The 27,494-nt window shown below is 38.5% G+C and overlaps 1 protein-coding gene across 1 annotated transcript in view; it reads left to right on the top strand.

Annotated features, from left to right (window-relative positions):
• Positions 1 to 27,494, top strand: part of Frmpd2 (FERM and PDZ domain containing 2) — a 95,248-nt gene that overhangs the window by 23,193 nt on the left and 44,561 nt on the right. The window contains exons 11-13 of the mRNA XM_077799091.1: positions 631 to 769; positions 10,883 to 11,038; positions 16,524 to 16,709. Of these exons, the coding sequence (XP_077655217.1) occupies positions 631 to 769; positions 10,883 to 11,038; positions 16,524 to 16,709 (481 nt within the window). The remainder of the gene's footprint in view (positions 1 to 630; positions 770 to 10,882; positions 11,039 to 16,523; positions 16,710 to 27,494) is intronic.

The following is a 27,494-nucleotide window of genomic DNA, read 5'->3' as shown; positions in this document are numbered from 1 at the left end:
AGGAGCTTATGCCCATCCCCTGACATTACAGGTAGTGGGTAGGCAAGTGCTTTGGGAACTGTAAATTACATATAAATGACAACCGTTATGGTGGTTAATCTTCTCTTGATTGGACTCTAATATGATAGGATGGAGGGAGGAATCAGTTTTTTGAGGCAGGCTCCAGTCAAAATGAAAGCTTTTCTTTGTGTTTCAAACACAGTCCACTTAAGGCCTCTCTCCCCTAAACCCAAACATACTTCTTCCTTCCTCCACACACAACCCAGTGGCCTAGGGATGAAGCTTAGAGGAGAGGGAGATGGGTTTGGAGCTGGAGGTGGTGATCTCTTTATTTCTTTGATTGCTACAAATACTACCTGACTTATTATCAGTTTTCTTTCTCCAACCACAGCCACAAATATCTTTGTAGGTGTTGTGTGAAATGCCTGGGCACAGAGCAGCCCTCACCAGGGGCAGGGGACATGGTGTGGATGAAGGAGACCACACTGGCCTTCCTGGCTTGTCCTCTGGGTTCTATGGGGTTGTACCCTGTCTTCCCTTCTTTTCCTACCTCTCGGACTGCAAAGCCCTCTGGTGCAGTGTTCTGGCCTCAGCATTCCAGACTCCTTGATTCCTGCATTTCTTTGCTAGGGACAGCCTGACAAGGCATCAGTTTTACCTGCAGCTTCGTAAAGACATCCTTGAGGAGAGGCTGCACTGCAACGATGAGACACTGCTACAGCTGGGGGTCCTCGCCTTGCAGGCTGAGTTTGGCAATTACCCTAAGGAGGTAAGAGTGGACACCTGGGACCTTTGGGTGGGATCACTGGAGACATTATAATGGGGTGGGTAGGACTGTAGGAATGGGGAGACTCTGCTTTTGAGAAGTGTTGTTAGTATCTACCACTGAGATTGGGGTCAGTTACATCCATCTATTCATCCATTCACTTCATCCATATGTCCATTCATTAAGCATTCAATGAGTGCTATTTCTTAGGCTCTGGGGGAATACAAAGATAAACAGATCAAATTTATGAATTGAAATGTTGTTCTAGCCTGATAGTTCCCTCCTTGTATCAGTCAGCTCTGCATTACTACAATAAAAGAACTGAAGCAGCCTACTTATAAAGAGTTTATTTACTTCACAGTTTTGTAAATTCGAAGTCCAAGATTAAATTACCCCATTGGTTTGATCTCTAGTGAGATTGGTGGGTGGTAGCCTCTTATAAAGGAGTATGTATGTTAAAAAGCTTACATTACCAGACAGGAAGAAAGAGAGAAAAAGAGAAGGAAAGAGAGAAAGAAAAAAAGAAATAAAGATAGGGATAGTGACATGATGTCTCCAAGGGAATTACCCTAATAACTGTAGGATCTCCCACTAAGTTGCACCTCCCAAGTGTTCTACCACATCTCAATAATACTAATCTTGAGACCAAGCCTTTTATAACAGAGTGTCCCTTGGGGGACACTTATAACACATCAAAACCATAGTACTCCTAACAACTAAAAACTTATGTATTTATTGATTTCCTATTATCATCATCATCAGTAATAATAACCGACCTTTATTAAGAGATCATGCTGACCTTGTCACTGACTTAGTGTTAACTCACCTAATTCTCATAGCAACATTGTAAGGCTGGTATCAACACTCACATTTTCTAGAAAAATAATCTGTGACTCATGTGGCTAGTAAATATTAAAGTCTAAATTTGGGAACAGGTGTGTCATACTGTAATGCCAGTACTGATTCTGCTGGGATGTACTGCTACTCAAAGAATGGCTCAAATATTGTTGGTCAAGCCTTTGCTGGGGCAGCAGAATTGTGTAAGTTTCATTGATCAAACTTGCTTTTGATGATCTTCTATTTGAGTACTCAAATTTGGTTTCTCAAATTTGCAGATGCCTGAAACTAGGAAGGATGATGGTAATATATACCTAATGGTAATAGATGATGGTAATATACTTAAGCAGGATTCAAGATGGAGATGCTAGGCAGGATGGGGAGACTGACAAGGTAAGCTTTTACAGACAGCAATTTAGTATAGCTTTTGGTGCACGATGCACCTCATCCATGTTCAAAATATGGAAGAGGCTTAACCACAGTCCTCAAGAGGGAACTAGAAAGTGACTCAGCAGGATGATATGGAGTCCAAATAAGGAATCCATCTCCAAATGCATTACTAGGAACAGAGAAGAAAGTGTCAAGGAGGTAAAGTTCCCACTGGTCTCTCAATGACTTTCTATCATTGTTATAAAATACCCAAGATAATAGACTTATAGGAGGAAAGGTTTATTTGGGCTCATGGTTTCAGAGGTTTTAGTCCACAGGCTCTTGTTCCTATTGCTTTGGGTCTGTGACAGCACTGTACATCATAGCAAGAGTGTGTTGCAGAGTAGATATGTTCATTTCATGCTGGCCAGGAAGCAAAGAAAGAGACAGACAGGAAGGGGACAGGGTTCCAATATCACCTTCAAGGACATGCCTCTAATGACTAACTTCCTTCTACTTGCCCCAATCTCCTAAAGTTCCACCATCTCCTGATAGTGCCACAGGCAGGTGACCAAGCCTTTAGTATAGGGGCCTTTGTGGGGGCATTTACAACTCAAACTGTAACTGCTGGTGGCCTCCCAGCCAGCATGCTGGACTTTATCTCTAAGGGTGCTCACTGTTATGTGACAATAGCTGGGTACTACTGGGGAATACTCAACTTGGAGAAAGGTGCTCTAGAGAGGACACAATGGCTGTTGAAGGGGGAAGTCCACTGCTCAAAAGAAAGAAATTAAGAGGTTTAACACCCCTACCTTTATACCCCCAGAAATCCTCAAAATGACTTTTTAAATCCTTGAGATCCCAAGAAATGGTACATGCATGGACCTCATATGCTTTCCCCACTAGTGTATGCATATTTATCACAATTATAACCCTCTTCCTGGTTGACCTAAAATGCACAGCTTTCCTGCCCCCATGAATAATAGACTGATTTCTTCTCTGTACCCTCTGGGACTTTTTGACCATCTTGCCCATACCCTTGGCCAGCACAGATTAGTCAGTGCTCTCTTGATGGCAAACAGCAATTGAATTCAGATTGGTTTGAATAAAATGTGTCATTGTTTTATTGGTGTGCAGAGCTGAAATGTCCAGATCCAGGTCCTTTCCTAACCTACCCCCTGCCCTTTTGACAAGCCTCCAGCCCTATAACACTTACATGGGGTGTTTACCATGTTTAGGGCTGGTAGGCTGTGAAAACTCAAATAATGTCATCAGAACTTCTTGTTTCTGGGGTGTATCTCCATGTCTGTCTCCAGCCTAGCACAAAAAGGGGATGTGCTCTCTTAAAAAAGGCCATAGAAATCCTGGGCTCACCTCATGGGTTCTGACAGAGTTAGGTGCTCATGCTAAACCAATCACCACACAGGGAGATGCCATACTCTGATTGGCTGGGCTTGAATCTCATGGCTGCCCTAGAAGCCAGGGCTGGAGTCCACACTAAACAAGGTACATAGACTGAGGGGTAAGGGTGATGGTTTTGCATTTCTAGGAAGAAATAAAGCAGTGAGGCATGGCCAGAAGTAAATGGGCACTTGATGGTCAGCAATGCTACGTTCCTGGTGAGTTAAGGAGCCATGCTTGGCCAAAGTTTTATCTGTATTATGGGATGAATTGTGTCCCCCCAAACTTATATATGGAGCCATAATACGTAGTACCTTAGAATGTGATTGTATTTGGAGACAGGAGCTTTAAAGAAGTGATGATCCAGATGCAGAGGCTCAAGATTAGAATCTCAGCGCCTGGAAGGCTGACATAGGAGGATCACAAGTTTGAGGTCAGACTGAAATTAAAGGGGATAGAGATGTAGCTCAGTGGTAGAATGCTCAGTGGCTCAGTCCCCAGTAAAACACACACACACACACACACACACACACACACACAAAGTGTTGAAGTTGAAATGGGGCTATGTGTGGCTCCTAAACCATTCTGACCAGAGTTCTTATAGAAGAGAACATTTGGACACACAAAGAAGACTAGGGATGAGTGCACAGAGGAGGAAAGGCCCTGTGAGGACACAGAGGACACAGGGAGCAGGTGGCTATCTGCAAGCCAAGGAGAAAGAGTTTTAAAAACAAAACAAAAGAAATATACTAACTCCTTGATCTAGGTCTTTCAGCCTCCAGAATGGAGAAAATAAATTGTTGTTCAAGCTGTCCAGTCTGTGTTCTTTGTTATGGCAACATAATAATATTATAGTCTGAATAATAGACTGAAGAATGCAGTCTGAGAAGGAGAAGCTGTAGTCACCACTGCATGTGGATGACTTCACAAAACTGTGTTCTTAATTCTCAAATGTGCATGGGCTGGAGAAACCAGGGGTTAACTTAGACACGCTTGCGTGCCTCATCTCAGTGATAGGTTAAAGAGCAAATACAGCTCAACATTAAAAAAAATTTTTTTTTGAGAACTGTGGCTTCAAGTGTTTTATGCTGTGACCCATAATTTTAAAAATTATGTCCATTATAACCAACAGTCTCTCTCTCTCTCACACAACACACACACACACACACACACACACACACACATATGCACACAGAGAACTGAAGCAAAAGTTTCAGGAAATAGGTTGTACCCTTTCTACATGTGATGCACATTGATATTTCTCTTTCTATTCTGGTTAGTTTAAAAAACATTCTGGTTAAGAGTCTGCCAACGGATTTCATGACTCTCAAATGGTTTGCAGACTACAGTTTGAACAACACTTTTCTGACTATATCAGTGTTGCCTTGAAACAACTCTCAGAACATTTTTGGAAGTTGCTACTAAGTCCTGGAGTCTCCAAAGTCCTGTTGCATCCCATAACACTGCTGTATGTTTCTTCATAGTATTTATCATCACCTGGCATGATAAATCCATTTATCAATTTTATTTTCATTCTCCGTGTTATGATTTGGATCTTGAAAATCCCCAAAGGTCCATGTATAAAGACTTGGTCTCCAATCTGTGATGCTATTGGGAGGCTGTGGAACCTTGAGGAAGTGGGGCTAGTGGAAGGAAATTAGGTCTCTGGGGACATGCTCTTGGAGGGGATTTTAGAATCCTGGCTCTACCTCTTTCTTTGTTTCCTGGCTGCTATGAGGTGAACATGCTTTCTCTACCATATACTTCCTCTATGTTGTACTGTGCTACCACAAGGCCAAAGCAACAGGGCCAAGTGACCATGAAACTGAGTCAAAATAAAACTTTCCTCCTAAAAAGTTGATTATCTTAGGTATTTTGTCACTGCAATGGAAAGCCAATTAACATACTCTGTTAGAATCAAGTATGCCTTAAGGGTTTTATTTGTTTTGTTCTACTCATTCACCAGAACCAAAGTGGTACCAGAAACACAGGGAGAATGCCCAAGAGCTATTGGTCTGAGTGGAAAATGAATTGAGTGCAGCCTCCTGGACTGGATAGCACTATAGATAGACTATCAATCAGAAAAGTCAGCAGTTTTCCTGCCAGGGACCTATAGTGCAATTTCCATTCCTATCCCCCATGGAGACTCCATGGAGACCCCATGGCCCAAGGGCACTGGGACTTTCTTTCTGCACTGACACCAAACTGACCCAGGAAAGTAGTATTCCAGAGCTATCCTGGCCCCCTCACCCTCTTTCCTCCATCCCTGTTGATGCTTACCTTGGAGCTCCTTTGCATCTTCAGCTCTAAGACTGGGGAGGCCTGGGGCAGCCCTCATGCCTTTGTGCTGACCTTTGGGAGGAGAATGCTCTGAGCTATTGGTGCCCCTGTGAATCCTTCAGTTGACTTTGCTGTAAGGTTCTAGACCACTCTTGTATTTGGCCAAATTGGACAGGACAGGGTATCTTCCAAAGGAAACGTTAGTCTATCCTCAGCAAACTCTATGATCCAGAGAAGTGATGCTAGAGTCCTGGAGTTGGACAGAACGGTGCCAAAGCCTGACTTTTCTGGGTAGTAGCTACATAACTTTGGGCATGTTATCTCTCTGAGCCTGGCTTTTTCATTTGCAGAATGGAAAATAATAATGCATATAGTGTCTGGCACATAGCAATTTTTATTGGCAAGCTTTCTTTCCCTTTCCCCAGAATTAGGAATTCTTTAATATAAAATTATACAACAGCTAACCATCGGTCTATGGTTTCAGACATATGATGTGAAACCCGGGTCTAACTCTAGTGCTTGGAGGGGTTTTATTTGTTTTATTCTACTCACTTCACCAGAACCAAATTGGTGCCTTTGGTTGAAGGGCAGGCCCACTGAGGGCACCTGGGGAGCTTGAGTATTATTTACTCAGATCCAGAATCTTTCCACCAGCATAATTTCCCCCAGGGTCCCATAGGACTGGGGAAAATTACTATATAGGCCTAGGTTCTTCAGAGAAATAGAAGCAATAGGATATCTGTTTGTCTGTTTATCTATCTATCCATCCATCCATCCTTCTACCTACAGCTTTATTATAAGGAATTGATTCATGTGGTTATGGAGACTGACCAGTCCCTAGTTCTGCAATTGGTAAGCTGAAGACCCAGGAGGGCAGATGGTGTTTCAAGTCTGAGCCCAAAGGCAGAAAACCTGTGTCCCAGCTTGAAGACAGAAAGGCAGAGAGGAGTTCCTTCTTATAGGAGGGTCTTTCTTTTTGTTTTATTTAGGCCTTTAACAGATTGCTTGAATCCTACTATTATGGTTTGGATGTGTTCCTTCCAAAGTTCAAATTGAAACTTACTCCTCATTTTGATAGCACTAAGTGGGATTTTTTGAGGCATGAATAAGGTCACAAGGGCTCTGCCCTCATGAAAGGATTAATGCCTTAAGAAAGGACTGGAGTGAACTAGCTTAGTGTTTCCCTTTTTCCTTCTGCTTTCCTCCATGTGAGATGGCAGTGAGCCTCCCTCCTGGAAGCACAATACTTAGCAGCCCTCACCAGACACTAGTGCTGATGTCTTCTCAGGATCCAGAACTATGATAAATAAATTTCTGTTTTTCTGTAAATGAATCAGTCTGTGGTATGATGTTATGATAGCACAAATGGGCTAAAAACACCTGCCTCATTAAAGAGGGTGATCTTCTTTCCTATTCAATTAATGTAGATGTCGATCCTATCCAAAAGCACCCTAATGGATACACCTAAAATTTGACTAATATCTGAGCATCCCATTGCCCATTCAAGTTGACACAAAATTAACTACTGTGATGCTTCATTCTGGTGACCTCCTTTGCCTGTCTAGTTTCTATTTGATCTTATTTTGCTTCTGCTTCCATCTGTTCTCATTCTCCACTTATGACTCCCTACCTCCCAATCCTGCCAAGCCTCAACCTTTTGGGTACCACTGGGGTCCACAGTATTTCTGAGGCGTTCTCTGATGCTCACCATGTGATTCCTAATGCAGACCTTTTTTCCTTTTTTTTTAATGCGTGTATGGAGGTAATAGAATATACAAACCCATTCATTTATACATGTACCTACTTAGTCCTAATTTATAGATTGCCTGTTTTAGGCTTAGCACCATCTAATCCTTATTTAACCTTGAAAAGCTAGTATTATTTCCATTTGCAATTGAGGAAAATGCAGCTCTGTGAGGTTAGGTAAGTTAGTGAGAGCCCAGCCAGGACACACTTCTAGAGCTTTGCTTCACTCTGCACTAGGTGCTGTAGTGGGAATGTCAAAGGCATTGGGGAGGGGAGAGCCCTTCTTTGTGTCTTTGAGTGGGCAGGAGGAGGGGGCCAGCCCACCCAGGAAGCTGCAGGTTTCTCACCATGGCCTGAGCTTAGGTGGCTATCAGGCTGGTTGGTTGGATAACGTGTCATATTTGGGGGGACTTAGTATACCCTCCTTAGGGGCTTATGTTTTGTTTGATTAAGTGGTTCTGGTGCTGGGAAAAAAAAAAAAGATTTTCAAGCCATTGTTGTGAAAGATTGGGAGCCCCTGAAGAATTTTAAGCAGGGAAGTAACATGATTACATTTGCATTTTAAAAAGGGAGACAAAGGCAATTTAGTATAAAAATAAATCTCCTTAATCACATCATCACGGCAGAACAACCTTCCTTTGGGCACATTCTCTTCCAGCCTGGATCACATGCAGGGACTTTTATACAGTTGTAAAGATTGCCACATTCAATTTGTAGTCTGCTTTCTCACTTCATGGTACATGTCCTCTCTGGCCTTCCTGATGATCATTTGTCTGGCTGCTTGTTATGAGTCCACAGGGCTGGGTCTGCCTTCACTTGTCCATTCTCTTACTGTTGGGCATTCACCTGATACTGCCATGTAAGTGATAATTACTATTATTATCATTCCAATTGCTTCTGATCTTTCTCTTTTATAAATGACATAGAAATAAATGTACTTTTGCCTGGAGCTTTTTTTAGTTCCATGTTGACTTCTTCTGTTAGATATATTCCTTACACTGAGCTGCTGGGTTAAAGATCCTAAATGCTTTTTTTTTTAACCCCCAAATATCTTAATAGACCATTTATTTATTTATTAATTTATTATGGTACTGGGGATTGAACACAGGGGTGCTGAGACACATTTTCAGTCATTTCTATTTTTTCTTTTGAAACAGGATCTCAATAAGTTGCCCTTGAACTTGTGATCATCCTGCCTCAGCTTCCCAGGTCACTGGGGTTGTAGACCTGCACCAACACAACCAGCTTAATAGACTTTATTTTTTAGAGGATGTGTTAACTTTCCATCACTGTAACAAAATAGCTGATATAATCAACTTATAAGAAGGAAACATTTATTTCAGATTAAGGTTTCGGAGGTTTCAGTTCATGATTGCTTGGTCCCATTGCTTTGGGCCCATGGTGAAGTAGAGGATCATGGTTGGGAGCCTGTGGTAGAGCATAGCTGCTCACCTGCTGGGATGAGAAAGTAAAAAAAGAGAGAGAGAAAATAAGGAGCTGGGGTCCCAATATATCTTTCAAAGACAGCCGCCCAACCCAGTGACCTAACTTTCTTTCACTAGGCCCTACCTTTTATTGCCTCTCAATAGCACCACAGGCTGATGACTAAGCCTTTAGCACATGGGCCTTTGGGGATATTTAAGACCCAAACAATATCAAAGCAGTTTTAGGTTCATGGCAGAATTGAGTGAAATGTACAGAAATTTCCTATATCCCTTAGCTCCTACACATGCTCACTGTCTCCCTGTCTGAACACTACAAACCTTATGCACCAAAATATACATTTCATCAACCAATGAAGCTGCATTAACTCAATTACCAGAGAACATAGTTTACCCTGGGGTTCACTCTTGGTGTTATACATTTTACAAGTTTTGCCAAATGTATAAAGATGTATATCTACCATCATATTTTCATATAGAGTAGTTTCATTGCCCTAAAATTCCTTTGAGTTCAATCTACTCATCCTTCCACCTAACCCCTGGCAACCACTGATCTTTTACTGTCTTCATAGAAGAATGTAATACAATTGGAACCATACAGCATTTAGCCTCTTCAGATGGGGTTTTTTCACTTCAGAATATGCATTTAAATTTTCTCGTCTTTTCAAGTCTTGATAGCTCATTTCTTTTGAGTGTTGAATGCTATTCCATTGTCTGGAATTACCAGTTTATCCACTCACCCACTGAAGGATAGCCTTTGCTTCCAAATTTTGGCAATTATGAATGAAGTTGCTATCAACATCCATGTGTAAGTTTTTTGTTTTTGTTGCTGGGGATCAAAATCAGGTCCTCATGCATGCTAGGCAATTATTTCACTGCTGAGCAACATCCCTAGCCCCTGTGCAGGATTTTCTATGGACACAGGTTTTTAGCTCTTTCAGGTAAATTCCAGAGGACATGGTTGCTTGATGCTATGGCAAGAGTATGTTGAGTTTTGGAGGAAACTATCAAATTTTCTTCTAAAGTGGCTGCTCCATTTTACATTCCTGCCAGTAGTGAATGAGAGAGCTCCTGTTGCTCCACATCCCCAGCAACATTAGGTGTTGTCAGTATTGTAGATTTGACAATCTAAAATACTTTTCAATGCATGAGATTGCTGAGCAATTTCTCTCCCTTTGAATGCCTGAGCTGAGTCTGGGACCAGCATCAGCAGTACCAAGCTGGAGGGTCTGAGCTGAGTCTGGGATCAGCATCAGCCAGTACCAAGCTGGAGGATGCTGTTCACCACCACAAGGCTGTATGTAGCACAGCAGGAGTGTAGGATGTAGTATACACTATATTATTCCCTTTAGATCTGCTTCAGGCAAACTCACCTACACTCTGCCTAAAGAAGGCTAGATTCTTCCAGTTCCCAGGTGTTTTCCTCATATGTAATTGCCTTCAAAGCTGGGGTTTTCTTAAAGGTACTGAGAGAATCATCCTGAGACCACAGAAAGTTGATTCAGAAACAAAAGCAGAGTCAATTTCTCCCTCTGCCTAATCCTGCCATCTTCATTCTTTACAGTGTACCCTGAGACCACTCCTTCACAAACTTCAGCATTCTTCTCTCTGAGTATGTGTTCAGAGAACTCAGTAGCAGGCAGTGGGTGACCCAACCTCTCCCAAGAGACTATAGCCTCACTTAGAACAGTATGACCTTAAATCTATGAAATGTTTTCCCTACTTGTGGATCTTGGCCATGGCCATAATATTTCCTCTTTTGCAAATTATTGTAAGGATACAGAGTCTACTGAGTTCTAAAGACCACCTGGCATACAGAAGGTACTTCTAAATGGGTGGCTCCTTTCTTTCTCCTTTTTATTCATGTCATAGGGTTTGGCCCCATTTATAATATGCTAGTAGATGATATTCCTGGTGGGCACCTCAAAGAAGCATCTTTGTTATGGGGCCCTAATGGGATTATGACTACAGATACATTTCTGCTCATAATCCCACAGTAGACATCTTTGTTGTGCTTCTTTCTTCTGCATCCTATTTCCAGCAGACAGAAAGTAAGGCATATTTTCGAGTTGAAGATTACATCCCAGCAAGCCTGATAGAGAGAATGACTGCTCTCCAGGTCCAAGTCGAAGTCTCAGAGATGCACCGGCTCTGTTCTGCACCATGGGGAGAGGATGCTGAACTGGAGTTCTTGAGGGTAAGGCCTTTGGACACTGAGAGATGTGCTGGTGCTCAAGGAATGCAGCTAGTGTTCCCCTCTAAGGCATTCTCTGGGTACCAGTTGGCTCAGACCTGCAAAGGAGATGCAGGCCAGAACCTTGAACTACAGGAGAAAAGAAGCCTCCATTGCTCTGAGGGGATTAGAGAGGATTCTGGGAGCAGGTAGCATGGGAAATGAACTCCAAAATAGGCCAGGGTGGGTGCTGTAGGGCCTATATGCATACTTAGAGTAGCATCATTGACAATTTCCTGCAGGTAGGGAGACCATTTCCTATGCATGACTCCCAGGACAACTGAAGTACAAAACTGTGATGTGAGTCCAAGCAAAGTCATTAGAAGACTTCTAGTGTGTAGACTTGGGTTATTTGACCTCAGCTCAACACAATTAGTGTGGTTCATGGCCAGGAGCATGAACTCTTCACTCCTCAAGTAAAAGCAGCAATAGTTCAATATGCATATATTCTCGAGCATCCATGATGATGACTACCTTTGCTTACTCCACAACCTCTACTCACTGTGGGTCAGGTACTGTGGGAAATGGAGACAAAAAGCATGTGCTCCCTGCTCCTGGTGAGTCCCATGTCCTAGGATGACAGCCACATTGTGGTAACATTGTGATAAATGCCTGTGAAAACAAGAACAACACCGAGGATTCTAGGTCAAGACGGTGGGATTGGGTTGAGGGGTGAGTGATTACTTTTCCTTGCAGGTGCAGCTGGGGGTCAGTGAAGGTGGTATTCTCTGAATCACCCAAGACAGGGGATATGACTGGACCTTTAGACTTGGGGCACAGTTTCAAAAGAATGTAAAGGGATTTATGCATTTTTGTGTACTTGAGCCTCCTGACATGAGTGGAAAGAGTCTGTCCACATTTTCTTGACTTTAGCAGAGATGGATGCTTGAAAGAAAATCTACTGAGATGAGGCCTGACCTTTTTCTTTGGCTGGTTATTTAGCAGAAGCCTCCCAATGCTAGCATCCTGAAAGGTTTTCATTTGAGAAGCCCCAACAAAAACACACTCGCTACATTCCATAGTCCAGTCTTCATGTGGGTTTCCTGTCAAGAGGATGTAGCATTGCCTTGAGGGATAAGTGGGGACTTTAGAGCTTATGACCACAGAACTAAAGAATCAAGCCAAGAGGCTACCGACTCAGCCCAATTGTAACTTCTGCAGGGTGCATGCTCTCTGCCATGCTCTCCCAAGCCCAGCTTTGTGTGCCAGGCTCACTGTTTTTGTTCTTCCCTTCCATGGTTGAACTATGAAAAATGATTATAAAAGGAGCCACCATCTCAGGAGCAAAAATGCAGAAAACATGTTTTCTCCAGTGTTTCACAGGAAGCACTGAATAGATTTGATTTCATTTGCATGCAATCTTCATTGTGTCAAGGAATACTCCAGCTTTCCCGGTTCCCCCTGGTGGACTGGATGGAGTTGCTAATGATGTAGGCTGCCTGCCCCGGGTGCAGAGAGATGAACTAGACAGGGCTTTGTTACCCCAGTGCACACTGGGACCTTCCTCGTTAGGGCGTAAGACTGTTGAACAAACATTTTCCATCATTCGGTCCCTTGGAGTTAGCACATTTACATTTTTGTATATTCACCCTCCTCTCTTTTTGTCCTCTGCATTCAAATATATGTATGTATGCACATATATTTAAAAGTGGATTTATATTATATATGTAATTGTATGTATTTATGTAATTCCACATCATGAGGATCTCAAACTTATTTTGAAGCAATATATATTTTCTTCCTCAGTGCTCCATTGCTCAACATATAATTTTTTTTCTAATATGGGACTATTGTAAACAGTACTGAGATTAGTATTTTTCTATATAAATCTTTACCTGTATTTCTGCCTAATTTGTTAGGGTTAGAATCTCTTGAGTGGAATTACAGGTTGATGGTAACAAGCAGTTTAAACATTATTGCTACACATTGCTGAGACAACGAGCAGTATAGTCTCTTCTGGGTATTTCTTCCCTCTTCTACTAGGCTGTAAATGCCTGGAGGGCCCTAGATCCTTAGAACCTGTAGCAGAGACCAGATACTCTATAAATAGTGCTGGATTATTTAATCATAGCTCCTCATGGCTTTTCTATTTTATTAAAAAAAAAAAAAAACCTCAAAAAACCCATTCCTGATCACGATGCCTAGCTCTGCTGGTTCATCACCTCACACTAGAAGCAGACTTGGCAGCAATCCAGGGTGGGATAACGCTGAATACCATCCTCTCTCTGCAAGATCCACAATTACAAAAGCATATTAACCCCAGAACAGCTTGTTTAATGTTAACTCGCTGTTTTCCAGACTTCTTCAACCACAGAACCATTTTCCCACACAAGTAGGGCTTGTGATATGTAATTTAAATGTTTTTGGTTTTTTAGCTGTTGAATTTGTACTGGTTGTATCCTATATTTTTCCCCACTTAGCATTATAACCAATGCATTCTCCAGATCATTGCAAATGCTTTGCAAACATCCTTTATAAGGGCTGCCTGATATATCAACCATTTTAAGGCATTGTTGTCTTTAGGTCATCAGGCACTGCCTGAGAGCTAGTTTCCTCAACCTTTCCTGGCAAGTCAGCACTGAAAAGAATTCTGAGAAGGATTTGTCTCAATTATTCAGCATGTTTTCTTAGGAAAGATTCTCAAAAGTGGAATTATAGGGTCAAAGGATATGAGTTGTTGTGAATCTCTGAGTGAACACCTGGAAATAACAACGCAGTTGTTTTCAACAGTTTTCAGTAAAGCAAGGATGCTCTAGGGACTGGTGTACAGGAGCACCTGGTTTCAGTTTTATTTTGATGTCTGCTGCAGTCAAGACAGGAACCCCTAAGAGGATGGCCCTTATCACATGAAGATGAAATGACCCTTTGAGAAGGAGGCAGATAACAGCCATGCTGGATGGGTGAGGAAAGACACCATGGAAGATTCCCTGGTAGAACAGAGTGGAGACAGATAATGCTATTTTCTTACAGACTGTGATTCAAGGCTTTCTGAATACCCTGTATTTTAGTTTAGAATGAAAACTCAGGAGCAAAAAGTCTCATATGAACATATTCTCATTCCTGGCTCCAAAATGGAAACTTTGGAGGATTACTTGGATCAATTGAACAATTTGTCTTTCAGATATACTTAATTGAAGTATTTGCCCTTTAGTATGTACTAAAATATACTAAACCAAAAGTTAAAACATCATATTCATAGAATGTTTTTCTGATATATGTAGTAAGAGAGAATTGAAAGCATTACTTTTAGATTGATTTTGTCACATAAATGTGATGCACCATATTGACACCAACTGTTCTCTGGGTCTTGCACTTTTCTTTACATTTGTTTCAATAGAACTTGATGTTTTGAGCATATATGCCAAGAGGTGACATGAAATGGAACTGAAATTTGATCTTGTTGGAAATCAAGGAAAGGCTGAATGTGATTATCTGCAGCACATGAATCCAAGTGAATGGTAGAGCCAGGCTGAATTATTCATGGCAAAATAGGCAGCAAAGTTTGGGCAGAAGGGTCACCAATAACTTCCAAGTAACCAGTAGCTGATCAATGGGTTTTGTATATACCAAAACCCTTATTTCCCTTTCCTGAGCACGGTTATGATGATACTTGATTATGTGACTAAAATAGGAATCATCAAAGCAAGTAATGATCTGGACCATCAAGCTGTATCAAATGCAGTGTAAAGCAATGCTTGTATGCTTTGCAACCATGACTGTAGATATCAACCGAAGTATGGAATGAAATTCCTGTAACAGTAGTGTCTAGTTTCTCCGTGACTTCCTTATACCATAAGAATAGAAGATGAAGTGGCATTTTCATGGAAAAGTTGAATTTTACTAAAAAAAAATCATTTAACTGAAGAATTTGACTTGTAGCAACAAAATGTTTAGTTGACATGATTACTTATCCCTTTTGTGCCTCCATCCAATCCTTTTAAAAGAGGTAGCTATACCTGTATCTTAGCATTGCTGTAAAGATTGAATAAATAACAAAATAAAGCATGGGAAATGCTTAGCATAACACTATCACTTAAGAATTTGGGGACCCCAGCACTCAAGTATTATAACCCTCTCAGTATCATTAAAAAATAAAATAAAGCTAACACCAAGTAATTAAAAAAATGTAAACAAGGCATTTGTATTCTCACAAAAACTAATGCTTTAAAATCATTTTTAAAGAAATATCATGTTGAATTCTTTAAAAGAATTCACTTAATTGTTTTGGGGTGGCCCTACTCTGTCATACCTTAACCAATTGCAAGCCCAATCTGGCTACTGGTTATTTCAACATCTGTGCTCAATAAATACTGTTTTGAATGATAATGAAAATGACATGTCTCTCCAAAGTTAAAAGAAGAGGTTCAGCATCCAGAAATTTAATTGAAACCATGTGGAGAGTCATGGGATCCACAGGCATTATCAACCATCTGTAGAGATCATTTATCAACACAAGGAGAGAGGTCAGCAATGAACCTGAGAGAGACAGACAAAAGCTGTAATTTGTCCCTGCTTTTGTGACTGCCAGGGGGTGAGAAAGATTGGGTAGGACATGGCATTCTGCTGGGGGTGGAGATGAGGTACCAGATACCACCAATGAAACCCTTCTGAGAGGGTTGCAAGTGCCTGGAGCAAGATACCCTTGCTGTGGGTCCATGTGCGTCATCTTGATGAGGACTGGAGTCGTCTTCCTAGTGAAGATAAAGATGAAAGAGACATGACTACCATTCAGACTTAAAAACATACATGTGAGTTTATATCTCAAATTCTCTTAAGAATTTAGTTTGCCAGATGCAGTCTCCAACTCTAATTGACTCTTGATCCCTGGCAAAATTCAATCTCCTGGTAAACTGAGAGATCTGGGACTATGGAGACCCTATACAGGCAACGCTGCATGGTAAGAAATACTAACATGATGGGACGTTTTCTCTGCAAGGTGGTTATGGCTTATCTTGGTTTGACACTAATGCTAATGATTCAGAAGTTGCTTTCTGTGTCTGAGCCGGTGTTTTTCCATCTGTAATACGAAGAGGTTTGAGCAGAAAACACTGCAGGTGATGATGATTTACACAATTGGAAAAAAGGAATTTCTTACCTTGAGATGTTCCAGGAGAGTCTCAATTCTAAAAATACTTGTTCAGAATATTATTATGCTATTGTGTCATGTAACTGTGTTTCAAGGGTTGCTTTAGGACTTCTACAATTGAGATTCCATGAGATAAAAACAATACATACACACACACACACACACACACACACACACCCCATCATCATCATCATTATATCAGAGGTGTGGGTACATTTCATAATAAGAAAATCTGTTTAGCTGGGTGTTTCCAAACTTACTGAGTGACAATATCTATTCATGTATTTTTCATGGAATGGTTTGGGCCCATTATTTTAAACCAGCATGTCTGTCTCTCCTAAATAGAACTTTTATTTGCTCTAGATCATTCAGCAGCTCCCAGAATATGGAGTGTTGGTTCACCAGATTTTCCCAGAGAATAAAAGGCCAGAAGAGGAGCTGGCTTTGGGCATCTGTGCTAAAGGTGTCATAGTATATGAAGTGAAAAACAACAGCAGAATTGCAACTTTGCGGTTTTGGTGGAGAGAAACTGGGAAGATCTCGACTTATGTGAGTGTGGCTTAGTTACTAAATGACCTGTGCTTCATCTTCCTTTGATCTGCTGCCCCTTTAAAGGAGCCACAGAGCTCGTGAATTTCTCTGGACCAAATAGGCTCACAGCCCAGCCTTAGTTAACCCGCATACTGATACATGCTGGGTATTTGGGAAAAGTCTACTAGGGTATTTTGGAAGGTCTCCAGAAGGCCAGTTCTTCCTATCATCCTTGCCAGTCCCCTCACAAGTCCTGATGAAGAATCTTCAGACCTCAGCCTAAAGGGCTTTACTTTCCTTCTGGATAAAGTTTCCTTAAATTGGGGAAACTGTCAAGGTTGAGAGCAAGTTTGGAAGTGGGAGACGGAGGAGTTGAGTGGAGTCTGCCAAGTTATAAAACATCTTTCTTCTTCCTTCTGTTTTTTTTTTTTTTTTGTACTAGGGATTGAACCCAAGGGTAAATAACCACTAAGCCATAGCCCCAGCTCTTTATATTTTTCATCTTGAGACAGGGTTTCAGTAGGTTGCTTACAGCCTCAATAAACTGGCTTTGAACCTGTGATCCTCTTGCCTCAGCCTCCAGAGCAGCTGGGATTACAGGTGTGCACCACCGCAACCAACTTTCTTCTGTTTTAATTTTCCCTTTGCACACAATGTGCCAAAGCACCTAGTCTGTCTCCCATGGACTACAGGTGTACTATGGGACACAGAGTATTGCAAATTTTTGATCCCTACTGAAAATATTTAAAATCCCAGAAAGTCCCTATTAAACATACAATATTTGAAATTGTATTTGAACACCATTGCATGAGTATTTATACTTCCTGAATTTAGTTACAATCAATTTGTCTCTGGTACCCTGGTAGTTGATTGTCCTTTCCTGTCCCATGGGCCATCCAGATCAGTATCCATATTATTTTAATGGTGATTCATTAAGACAAGTTCTTGATCTTATGGCCCATAAAATTATGGTTTTTCTTTCTATTTAATTTTCTCTTATGATTTAATAATTTCTCTACTCACTAGATTACTATTTTTATTATTATCTGATGTTAGAATTTCCTAAGTAGAACAAAATTGCCTTTGTCTTCTGGATGTTTCTTTTGTGCCTCCCGTATTGTCTTTTGAAGTTAATATAGTGTCAAAATATAACTACTAATGGAATTTCACAATAAATTATCATTTGTTTTTAGGGGAAAAAACTTGTATCTAAAAGGAGATAATAATTGAGCATAATTTTTGAGTTTGTTAAAGTGGTCCTGTGTATTCTAAGAAAGCTAAAATTTTCCAAGATATTTTCACTCAAATATAAATAATAGTTATGTCCATGAATTTTTCAGAATTTTAATTATTTGGATTACTTTAATTCAATTAAAAGATATTTGAAGAATTTTAACACTAAATTAGTTTAATTATACTGTATTGTTTCTTACTTTCTTCACTGCAAGTTAAAAAATTCCAATATTATTTGTTTTAAAATATTCATAAAAATTCAGATACTCTAAATAGTATATTTGATAAATGTAATTTTGTAACCATAAAATTCAATGTTGCCTTTAAGAAAGTACTTCATATATAAATTGGTTTAATTCTTACAGATATTTATTTTCCCCACAACCTGGAATAATTTCTTGATTAAAGCCAGGAAGTCATCAGGTTCACAAGATAAACTCAGTAGCTTAAAAAAACATGACTTAATTAGGATTTCCAGTCCCTGATAATCATCCTCTTCCTTGGCATGAATGACTTATTTTTATGGAAAAGTCATCACATGAAGTAATATCACCAGCTGCTTGCCACCAAACAAGCATCTTCTACAGAAAATGACTTGAACTTTTTATGCTTGTGCAAGCACAAAATAGGGAACTCTGTGAATAATAAGAGAATTAGCTCAGGAAGCTAGTTTAAATATTTTTTTATTAATAGTAGAAGTAAGATGCCTCAGACAATTACAGATTTCATTTTTCCAGACTGCATGGAAGTAGCCAAAAAAATAGAGAAGGATATCATTTTCAAAGTATATGATTCATAGGTGAATTGACATTTATGTATGGTCTGATTATTCAAATAAGCATTCCTTCTAAAACAAGGAACCTGTTCTTGCTTATCAGAACTAGTTAAAATCTCCAAAGAGAAATGCATGGAACACAGATTTCAGCTATATAGGACCTTCTTTAAGAAAAAAAAAATACAAAGTGGCAAATACACACTCCCATATGAAATGGAATATTTATTCAGAATTAGAAAAGAAATCACAATAGCTTACAAATTTAAAAAGCCAAACAAATACTGCAAATATAAAAATGTCAGAAAATAATTTTGTTAATTAACTCCCTGACAAAGTCTATAGGACTTTTTTTTCCCAAAATTTTTAGTGACATACTCTTTGATTATTTTTCCATATGATGACATTTTTGTATTATCATTTTCTTTAAAGCAAATAGATAGAGTTACTATCATAAAAGAGAGAACAAGCCACATAAATAAATCCCACTAAATCTAGACTAACTGGAGCCTTGCTTCAACTTCTCCTTAGAGGAATCTGTTCCCACACCACCTAGCACACACATTATCTGGTGTTTATATATGAAATAAAAAGGAGATTACATAAATCAGTTTTCCAACACTATGACAAAATACATGAGATAGTGAACTTAAAAATAGAAATGGTTTAAAAAATAGAAAAGGTTTGTTTTGGTTCACAGTTTTGTAGGTTCCAATCGATGATCAATTGCTTTGGGCCTGTGGTGAGATAGCATATAATGTCAGGAGGATACCACAGAGCAAAAGGACTCATATCCTGGCCTTGGATCAAAGAGAGAAGAGACTTGGGTCTCACGTCCTTTCTGAGGACATATCACCAATGACCTAAAGACTTCCCTCAAGTCCTTACCTTCTAAAGTTCCCACCACTTTTGAATTGGGGCTCTGGTGGACAATTTTTAAAATGGTAAAGTTTGATTTTTTAAAAAATAATTTATCAGCACATTATAGTTACACATAGTAGTTGGGTTCATCCTGACAAAATCATACATGCATGGGATTTGATTTCAGTTCACATTCTCCTCTTTCTTCCCCCTCGATTCCTCTACTCTACTAGTCTTCTTTTCACTCATCTATTTATTTATTTTTAATTGGTTCTTTCTATTTATATACATAGATGAAATTCCCTGTGGTGTACTTATCTATGATTTTTTAAAAATTCACTCTCTATTTCCCCCCCTTTTCTTTCTCTCCTCTCTTGCTCTCAATCTCCTTCTTCTCTACTGATCTTCCTCATATTTTTATGATAAGTCAATCCTCTCCTCTTCTTTCCTTTATTTTGCTCTAGCTTCCACATATGAGGGAAAACATTTAGCCCTGGCTTATTTCATTTAAGCACAATGTTGTTTATCCATACATTTACCAGGAAATGCCATAATTTAATTCTTTTTTATAGCTGAGGAAAACTCCATTTTGTGTGTGTGTGTGTGTGTGTGTGTGTGTGTGTGTGTATACACCACAACTACATTTCTTTTTTGGGTATGTGGGGGGGGCAGTTACCAGGTATTCTTCTCAGGGGCACTCAATGACTGAGCCACATTTCCAGCCCTATTTTGTACCTCATTTAGAGACAGGGTCTCATTGAGTTGCTTAGGACCTCGCTTTTGCTGAGGCTGGCTTTGAATTTAGATCCTCCTGTCTCAGCCTCCTGAGCTGCTGGGATTACAGGTGTGTGCCACCATGCCCAGCACCACAATTTCTTAATCCATTCATCTATTGACAGATATCTTGGTTGATTCCATAATTTAGCATTGTGAATTGTGCTGCTATAAACATTGAGGCTATAATGCCACAGTATGCTGATTTTAGTTCTTTCAGGTAAATACCAAGGGGTGGGATAGCTGGGTCATATGGTGGTTCTATTCCAAGTGTTTTGAATGATCTTCATACTGCTTTTCAGAGTGGTTGTACTAGTCTGCAGTCCCACCCACAATGTACAAGTGTACGCTTTCCCCCAGTTCCTCACCAGCATTTATTACTGTTTGTATTATTGTGAATTGCCATTCTGACTGGAGTGAAATGAAATCTTAGTGTAGATTTGATGTGCAATTCCTTGATTGCTAGAGATGTTGAACAGTTTTTCATGTATTTGTTGGCCATTTGTGTTTTTTCTTCTGAGAAATGTGATTGATTCTTTTGTACATTTACTGATTGGGCTATTTTTATTTTTTGGTATTAATTTTCTGAGTTCTTTGTATATTCTAGATATTAATTCTGTGTTGGAGGGGCAGATGGCAAAGATTTTTTCCCATTCTGTAGGTTCTTTCTTCATACCCTTTTTAAAAAATATTTATTTTTGAGTAATAGGTGGACACAATATCTTTGTTTTATTTTTACGTGGGCTGAGGATCAAACCCAACACTCCACACATGCCAGGCAAGCATGCTACCTCTGAGCCACAACCCCAGCCTGTCTTTCTTCACACTCTTAATAATTTTCTTTGGTGTGCAGAAGCTTTTTAATTTGATGGCATCCAATTTATTGATTCTTAATTTTGTATCTTGAGCTTTAAGGATCTTTTTGAGGAAGTTCGTGCCTGCATCAATACGATGGAGTGTTGACCCTAGGTTTTCTTTTAACAATTGCAACGTTTCTTGTCTAAGTCATATGTTTTTTATCCTTTCTAATTTATCTTTTGTGCAGGGTAAGAAATTGGGATCTAGTTTCATTTTTCTACATATGACTATTCAGTTTTCCCAGGCCCATTTGTTAAAAGACTGTCTTTTGATATGTCTATAACATATGTTTTTGACCCCTTTATGAAGTATCAGATGGCTATAAATATATGGGTTTGTCCCTGGGTGTTCTGTTCTGTAGCATTGGTTTTCAAGTCTATTTTTATGTCAATACCATGTGGTTTTGTTACTATAGCTCTGTAGTATAATTTCAGATCAGGTATTATGATGCCTCCTGCATCATTCTTCTTGCTCAGTATTCCTTTGAATATTCTAGGTGTCTTATCTTTCCAAAATAAATTAAAGGTTTTTTTTCCCTAATTCTGTGAAGAAAGTCATTGGTATTTGAAGAAAGTCATTGGTACTTTGATAGGCATTGCATTGAATCTGTACATTGCTTTTAGTCATTTTGACAATATTAATTCTATCCAAGAACACTGCAAGTCTTTCCATCTTTCAAGGTATTTTTTAATTAATTTCTTCAGTGTTCTGTGATTTTCATTGTAGAGATCTTTCACCTCCTTGATTAGATTAATTTCAATTTGATTTTCAATTTATTTTTTGACCTTATTGTGAATGAGATGATTTTCCAGATTTCTTCTTCAGCAGAATCACTATTGGAGTATAAGAAAGCTATTAATTTATGAATGCTGATCTTTTATCCTGCTACTTTGCTAAATTAATTTATCAGCTCTAGAATTCTTCTGGTGGAGTTTCTTGAGTTTTCTAGATATAGAATCATGTCATTAGCAAACAGTTTGATTTCTTCTTTTCCTATTTGTATCCCTTTATTTCTTTTGCCTGATTGCTCTAGTTAGTGTTTTCAGGACTGTGTTGAATAGAAGTGGTGAAAGTAAACATCCTTGTCTTGTTCTTGATTTTAGAGGAAATGATTTCAGTTTTTCTCCATTCAGTATAATGTTGGCTTTGAGTTTGTCATAAATATCCTTTATAATGTTGAGGTAAGTTCCTTCTATCCCTAACTTCTCCAGTCTTTTAAACATAAACTTGTGCTGGATTTTATCAAAGGCATTTTCTTCATCTATTGAGATGATCATGTGATTCTTGTACTTAATTTTATTTATGTGGTGAATTACATTTATTGTTTGGTATATGTTCTATGAATCCTGCATTAGTGGGATAAAACCCACTTGATTATGGTGTATTATCTTCTTGATGAGTTTTTCAATGTGCTTTGCTAATATTTTATTAATATTTATTAATCTTTGCATCTTTGTTCATCAAGGATATTGTAGTTTTCTTTCCTTGATGTGTTTTGTCTGGTTTTGTTATCAAGGTTATACTAGCTTCATAGAATGTATTTGGGAGTGTTCCATCCCTCTTAATTATCTTATGAAATAATTTGAGGAAGACTAGTGTTCGTTCTTCTTTAAAGTTCTGGTAGAACTTAGCTGAGAATCCATCTTGTCCTGGGTTTTTTTTTTTTTTTTGAAAGCTTTTAATTGCTGTTTCATTACTTTATATTGGTCTGCTTAGGTTTTCTTTATCTTCCTTGTTTACTTTGGGCAGGAATTTGTCAATGTCTTCTAAATTTTCCAGTTTATTGGAATATATATTTCCAAAATAGTTTCTAATGATCCTCTGGATTTCATAAGTCTGATATCTCCTTTTTTTCATCTCTAATTTTGTTTACTTGTGTCATCTCTCTGTTTCTTTTGGTTAGTTTGGCTAATGGTTTATCAATCTTACTTATCTTTTTTGAAGAACTCACCCTTTGTTGCATTGATCCTGTCTATGTTTTTAATTCTCAATTTTATTAAATTTGGCTCCAATCTCAATTATTTACTGTTATCTACAGATTTGGGAATTAGTTTGTTCTCCCTTTTCTAGGATCTTGAGGTGGAGAATAAGCCTATTTATTTGAAATCTCTCTGTTTTCTTAAATGTAAGTACTGAATGCTTAAATGCTTAAATTTCCCTCAGAAATGCTCTTATACTGTTCTAGACATTTTCATATGTTATATTTCTGTTCCTATTTGTTTCTAAGAATTTTTTATTTCTTTTCTCATTTCTCCTTTGATCCATTCTTCACTTAGAAGAATATTATTTAACCTCCATGTGTGCATGAAGTTTCTATGATTTTTCTTGTTGTTGGTTTCTAGTTTTATTCCATTAGGATCTCATAGGCTGCACAAGATTATATTGATTTTTTTTGTATTAGCTAAGACTTACATTGTGATCTAGGATATAGTTTATTGTGGAAAAGCTTCCAGGAACTGATGAGAGGAAGGTAAATTCAGCTGTTCGGGGGTGAAATATTCTGTAGATGTCTGTTAGTTCCACTAGATTTATAGTATTATTTAGGTTGGAAATATCTTTACTGAATTTATGTTTGTAATGTCTTGTCTATTATTTATAAGGGTGTGTTGAAGTCACCCAGTATTATTATGTTGGTGTCTACTTGAGATCTAATATCAAGAAATATTTCTTTTTTAATGTAATTGGGTGTGCTGACTTTTGGAGCATATATATTTACTATTACATCTTCCTGTTGGATTATTTTCTTTATCAGTATGTATTGGCCTTTTTCTGTCTTCTGATTAACTTTTGCTTGAAGTCTGCTTTATCAGATGTGAGAATGGCCAATATTGCTTGTTTTTGGACTCTATTTGCATGGAATGTTTTTTTTTAATCCTTTTATCTTCAGTCTGTGAATGTCTTTCCCTATGAGATACATCTCTTGCAAACAGCATTAGACTTGTTTTTGATCCATTATGCTAATCTGTTTTTTTAATTGGGGAATTGAGACCATTTACATTCAGTGTTAATATGGATATGTGTTTGTAGTTTTCTGACATTTTGATTTTTTTTTTACTCTATTTAATATCGTCTTGATTCCCATTTAGCAGTACTCTTCCATTGATCTTGCTCTATTTGGGAGCTTTGGGATTTGTTTTTGGGTTACCCCATATGTAGTTTACCTTTGAGTATTTCTTGCAGTGATGATTTGGTAGTCATGAATTCTTTTAGTTTATCTTTGACATGGGAAATTTTTATTTCCCCCTCAAATGTGAAAGAGAGCTTTGCTGGATACAGCAATCTTGGCTGAAAATTGTTTTCTTTTAGAGCTTGGAATATCTCATTCCAGATAGTTGGGTGAAGGGTGAGGCTCCATCCTAGGAAGCAAGATTCAGAACTCTGGCAGTTGAAAGAAAATGTGAGGCATGGTTGAAATATTAGTCATCTTTTATTTAAAGGCATCAGTAACCCTTAGAAAACCCCATTTAGCTCCCATAGCCATTTCCATAGGCCCTTTTTTATATGTAGGCCAGACAAAGAAGGCACACTGCCAACAGGTTACATCAGTGGCTGCGTGCTCACAAGCTAATGTTTATGACCTGAAGTGCACATGCTCAGTCAGAGTGTTTGCATCCTTGACTACACAACAACCATGACATAACTGATTTATGACCTTGGCCACATGCTAAAAACATACCAGAGCTTGCTGGAAGCCCCGGTGAGGGAACCTTACTATAGCCATTTTGGGCCTGCTCCAACACAGTTCTTCCTTGATTGTAGGATCTGAATTGAGAATTTAAAAGTGAGTCTTATTGGTTTGCCTTGAAATATGCCCTGATGTTTCTTTATTGCAGCTTTTAAATATTCTTTCCTTATTTTCTATGTTAGGTATTTTGATTATGGTGCATCTTGGAGAACTTCTTTTTATGAAGAGGAAGGGGTCCTGTAGGCTTCCAATATGTCATTTCTGATATGAGGAAACTTTTATATTACTATCTGATTGAAATATTCTTAATGCCTTTAGCCTATATCTCCATGCTCTCTTCTATTCCAGTGAATCTCAGGTTTGATCTCCTGATATTGCCCCAGGGCTCATGTATCTTCTGATCATGTCCTATCATTTTTCCCCTTCATTGCATACTATGTACTCAAGTTCCTGTACCCTATCTCTAAAACCTGAAATTCTGTCTTCAAGGACTAAAGTTCTATTTTCTATGCAATTTCATTTGTTGGTGATTGTTTTCAAATAAATTTTTAAAATATATATATTTTAGTTGTTGATAGATCTTTATTTTATTATCTTTCTGTGGTGCTGAGAATTGAACCCAGTGCCTCACACAATACAGGCAAGTGTGCTACTGCTGAGCCATAACCCCAGCCCCTCAAATAAATTTTTAATTTGATTAATTGTGACTTTTATTTTCAGGAGTTCTGATTGATTTCTTTTCAATACTTCTATTTCTTTATTGAAATGTTCTTTCATTTCCTGTATTTACTTTTTTAATTCATTCCTTAGATGTTCACCAAACATTTTGATAATCATTTTTTTATAATCTTTCTCTGGGATTTCATTAACTTCCACATCTGTGGAATTCTTTGTTGGGAGATTGTGAATTTTGGGGGGAGATTTGTTTGCCTGTTTCTTCATGTTTTTTTTTTTTTTCAGAGGTCTTGGACTTGAGTATCAATTGAGATGCATTCCTCTTCCTCTTTTATACACATGGCCTTTTGTATGTAGTTAACTTTTTTGTTCTGAGACTTTTAGAGAGACTTTTTGATACATGAATAGAAGTCAGGCATGGGACTTGAGGTCCTCTGCTTGTTCTTCCCTGTGTCATGGTTGTTGTTTGGGGCTTTTTGTCTTCCCAATTATCTGAGTTGGAGTAATATTAAGGCTCAGTTGGGGCTAGATTATGTGTGGGGTGAGGTTCATTGTTGCTTGACTGAATTGTGAATGTTTCTCAACATCTCTACTCTGTGGTCTTGATTTGTCCCGAACACTTTCCAGATTTTCTTAGATGGAAGGGTGACCCAGGAATAGCACCAATGTCAGCAACAGATATACAGACTTAAGATAAGTGGTCATTGTCCACCTTGACATATGCAATACTAATTGTCACTGGTGTAGGAGTAGTGGGGCCAGCATTTAATATCAATACCAATAATAAAAAACTGTGAATTATATAAGGCATTTGACAGCAGATATATTCTATGTTGTCCACTGTATTAATGATCACAACAACATGAGTGGCGTAGGAATTACATAAACTATATAATTGTAGTATTTAATATTACTATAGTTTCATAAGTAAGAGAAAATAGTGTTGGAAGGCAAAAACATTTTGAAATATTTTAAAAAGTGATCAGAGGGTCAGGATATAGTTAGCAGATATCAGCTATAAAAATAAGGAATAAAAATAACTGAAAATAATGAAAAAAGAAAAAGAGGAAAAGGTAACAGGAAAATTTGGTTGTTACTGAGGGAAGAGAGTGAAGAAGGAGAGATAGGAGGGATAAGAACCAAGATATGAACAAACCAGAAAATGTAAGATCAAAACAACCTGAATCTTCTTATAAGTCACACCCCACCTAAGTCAAATCAAGGCTGAATAATAAATGCAGAAGAAAGCTACTAATGTGAAGGTGAAATTATATGAATATATATATATATATATATATATATATATATACACACATGACACACACACACACACATATAGTATATATTCTCCAAACCTATTCATGCAGTGAGAACACACACACACACACACACACACACACACATACATTTACACACACATACACACAAAATTATGCATAATGGAAAAAATTAAACAATAATACAAGAAATAATGCTTGAAAAAAATTTTAAAAATTAAAACTTAAAGAAGACTAAAATAAATGGGAATACAGAGAATAAATAAATAAGGAAAAAGAGAAAAAGAGAAAAAATCTTAATGAAAAATAGAGGGCTTGTTTCTGCTACAGTGATCAAACTGTTGGCAGGGATGGATTTCCATTCTTTCTATTTATTTTTGGCCCTGCAATCCTTGGGTCAAAGGCTGGGGATTGTTAAGTTCAATGTCTTTGTGTTCCTCATACTTGTTGGCCAGGTGGTGTAGCTCTCAGGTTTTAGTCTCCTAGTATAGGGTGGGATAGACTGGGGAGTGCTTATGAATTGTGTAATCCTGTGTGTGGGGTGGTGGTAGTGGGGGTAACACAGAGTTCAAATTGGAAGTTCCAGTAGTTGGGATTTAGTCTTGGGTGAATTTTGGAACTCTGTTGGTAAGTATTTGAGATTTGATCCATGCCCTCTGTTACTGGGG

Source organism: Urocitellus parryii, chromosome 5 (genome assembly GCF_045843805.1).
Source record: "Urocitellus parryii isolate mUroPar1 chromosome 5, mUroPar1.hap1, whole genome shotgun sequence".
Classification (NCBI taxonomy): domain Eukaryota; kingdom Metazoa; phylum Chordata; class Mammalia; order Rodentia; family Sciuridae; genus Urocitellus; species Urocitellus parryii.
The sequence above is the reverse complement of the archived record's forward strand: the minus strand, read 5'-3'. Positions and strand labels throughout refer to the sequence as shown.